At 48.9% G+C, this 2,500-nt stretch overlaps 1 protein-coding gene across 1 annotated transcript in view; it reads right to left on the minus strand.

The window, feature by feature from the left end:
- Nucleotides 1-2,500, minus strand: part of LOC137646536 (uncharacterized) — a 3,009-nt gene that overhangs the window by 34 nt on the left and 475 nt on the right. The window contains exons 1-4 of the mRNA XM_068379646.1: nucleotides 2,475-2,500; nucleotides 1,114-2,343; nucleotides 854-1,077; nucleotides 1-264 (exon numbers count right to left, since the gene is read on the minus strand). The exon at nucleotides 1-264 is cut by the window's left edge and continues 34 nt beyond it; the exon at nucleotides 2,475-2,500 is cut by the window's right edge and continues 475 nt beyond it. Of these exons, the coding sequence (XP_068235747.1) occupies nucleotides 1-264; nucleotides 854-1,077; nucleotides 1,114-2,343; nucleotides 2,475-2,500 (1,744 nt within the window). The remainder of the gene's footprint in view (nucleotides 265-853; nucleotides 1,078-1,113; nucleotides 2,344-2,474) is intronic.

Consider the following 2,500-nt stretch of genomic DNA (forward strand, 5'->3'; position numbering starts at 1 on the left):
ACCTTGATGAGGTTTGCTTGTCGTTGGGTGGTCCCCGTGCTGACTGTGAGGACCCCCAACACCCTGCTGCGGTCGACACTGTCGACATCCCCGATGGCTGGGAAGTGGAAGGTGTCCTTCAGCAAGGGCGACCTTATCCTGAGGAAGTCCAACTGCAGCTGCTGCCCGTCTTCCTCCAGGGAAATGACCTTGCCCACAAAGTGGACAAGCTCCTCAGACCTCTTCCCCTGGAAGAGAAGCTGGACCAGGACAAAGTCCCACCACCTGGGGGAGAAAATGAAAAAAAAGAATGAATAGCCTAGCCTATGGAATGAATGAATAAGGAATTTGGCTTTAAAACCAAGCCATTCAGCTCGGCTACTAAATTTGACAATTAAATAGAAATTTTCTTCTAGACTTAGGCTAGGCTACTTATGCAATAGATGAACATAATCTAGGCTAGGATAGCCTAGGCTACAGATTTTGAAATATGAAAAAAAAGAATGAATAGCCTAACCTATGGAATGAATGAATAAGGAATTTGGCTTTAAAACCAAGCCATTCAGCTCGGATACTAAATTTGACAATTAAATAGAAATTTTCTTCTAGACTTAGCCTACTTATGCAATAGATGAACATAATCTAGCCTAGGCTAGGCTACATATTTTGAAATATTAAAAAAAAGTCCCTCACCTCTGGCTCCTTCTGGACGAATGGATAGGAGGCAGCATCAAACTCGAGCTCTTCTGCAATCTCATCTGAATATTCAGATGAGTCGTCACAGAGTGCAGGATTGTCGATAGCCTCCTCATCACTGCTGCTCGCCTCAACTGGCTCAGACCTCCTCCTCTTAGCCGCCTGTCGTGCCTCCTGCCCTCTCTTCTTCTCCTGCAACCTCCGCTTCTTCTCCTCTCTGGCTGCTTTCTTCTCCTCCTTGTCCCGCAGCTGGCTAAGAGCCTCCTCATCCTCAGTCAGGATGCAGGCGCGGATCTTCTTGCGCCCTCTAGCAGCAGGGCGGGGACGAGCCTTCGGGTAGGGCTGCACAGCTTCGGGAGTGACGTCGGGAATTGGAGGAGATGAAGGTGTTGGAGTTGGAGTCTGCCGAGGTTGGAGTGCTGCTTAAGGAGTGTTAACCCTAGACGCTGAAGCAGAGAAGGCTGGTGACATCCTACCTATTCCAGATGGTCCAGGCTGAGGTTGGTCAGGCTCCGATGGAACTGGTGTCAAGGGTGCGGCAACAGTTTGTGGCAAATCATCATCATCATCAGGAGGGGCCTGCTCTGTGACTTCTGCCCCAGCAAACGCATCATCTGGAAAGATGTTGCGGTTGACGGGAAAGATGCCAGTAGCGCGAAACCCATTGGTGATGTTGGTGACATTACAAACCTTGTCCCAGGCCTTGCACGCCATCTCTGGCAACATATGTTCCGTGATGGGCACGTGAGGGTTTGAAAGTTTAAAATCGTCCTGAATGGATCGCAGGACAGACTTGAAGGGGCCAAAGACACTTACATCTAATGGCTGGAGTTTGGCTGTAGTATGAGGTGGCAGCGTGACAATTACGATGCCATGCTGTATCGCATACTCAACCACATGAATGCTCATGTGACACTCGGCATTGTCCATTATCAGCAGTATCTTATTCTCCACTGAAGAATAAGACACCTTATGGAGATGCTCGAGTGTCTGCACGAAACACTCATGGTCTATCCAACCGTTAGCCTGCAAGAGCACTGTGGTTCCAGGAGTAGTCCCTCTCTGAAAATCAGCATTCATCTTCTTTCGTGCGATGATAAACACTGGAGGGAAACCATGCCCTGCAGCATTAACAATCCCCACGAAAGTCATATGATTGCATCTCTCCCGAGCAACCTGCGAAGCAACAGGACGACCTCTCTCGCAAACAACCTTACATGGCTTCATCACAGTGGACAAGCCACTCTCATCCAAGTTGAAGATCCTGGCTGGCATGAAACTGTGTCGCTCGACAGCTTCCACGTAAGCCTTGAAGAAGACTTCAACGTTTACGCGGTTGAAAGCCATCGCGCGCGAAAGTGACATGCCCTCCGGAGCCTTCAATGCAAGCCTTGGATGACGGAACATATACCCGTAATACCAGTCACGGGTGGCCATACCTTCCCTCTTCCAGGCATCAGGAATAGACGGGCTGCCAACTGCCTCTGCATACTTCAGGATCATCCTCCTGAAAGCTCTCGTTGGCAGGCCGTAGAACATCCGCGCGATCTCGATAGAGTATTCCTCGATCAAGCGTTCCTGCGCATCGGTGAAAACCTTTTTGACGTTCTGATGCTTAGGCACAAACGTCCTCCCATCACTCTCCTTGATGGACCGAGTGAAAGCATCCTGAAAAAAATAAAACTAAGGTAAAGTGGGGAGCATAGGCCCAATAGGGTAGGCTAGCCTAAATGAAAAGTAGCCTAAAGTTCTTAGCCTACACATAGAATTTAAGAGGGCTTAGATTTATTCAAGCTTACCCCAAGAGTCGAAACTTTAACTCCAA

The sequence above is a fragment of the Palaemon carinicauda genome, chromosome 9 (genome assembly GCF_036898095.1).
Source record: "Palaemon carinicauda isolate YSFRI2023 chromosome 9, ASM3689809v2, whole genome shotgun sequence".
Classification (NCBI taxonomy): Eukaryota; Metazoa; Arthropoda; class Malacostraca; order Decapoda; family Palaemonidae; genus Palaemon; species Palaemon carinicauda.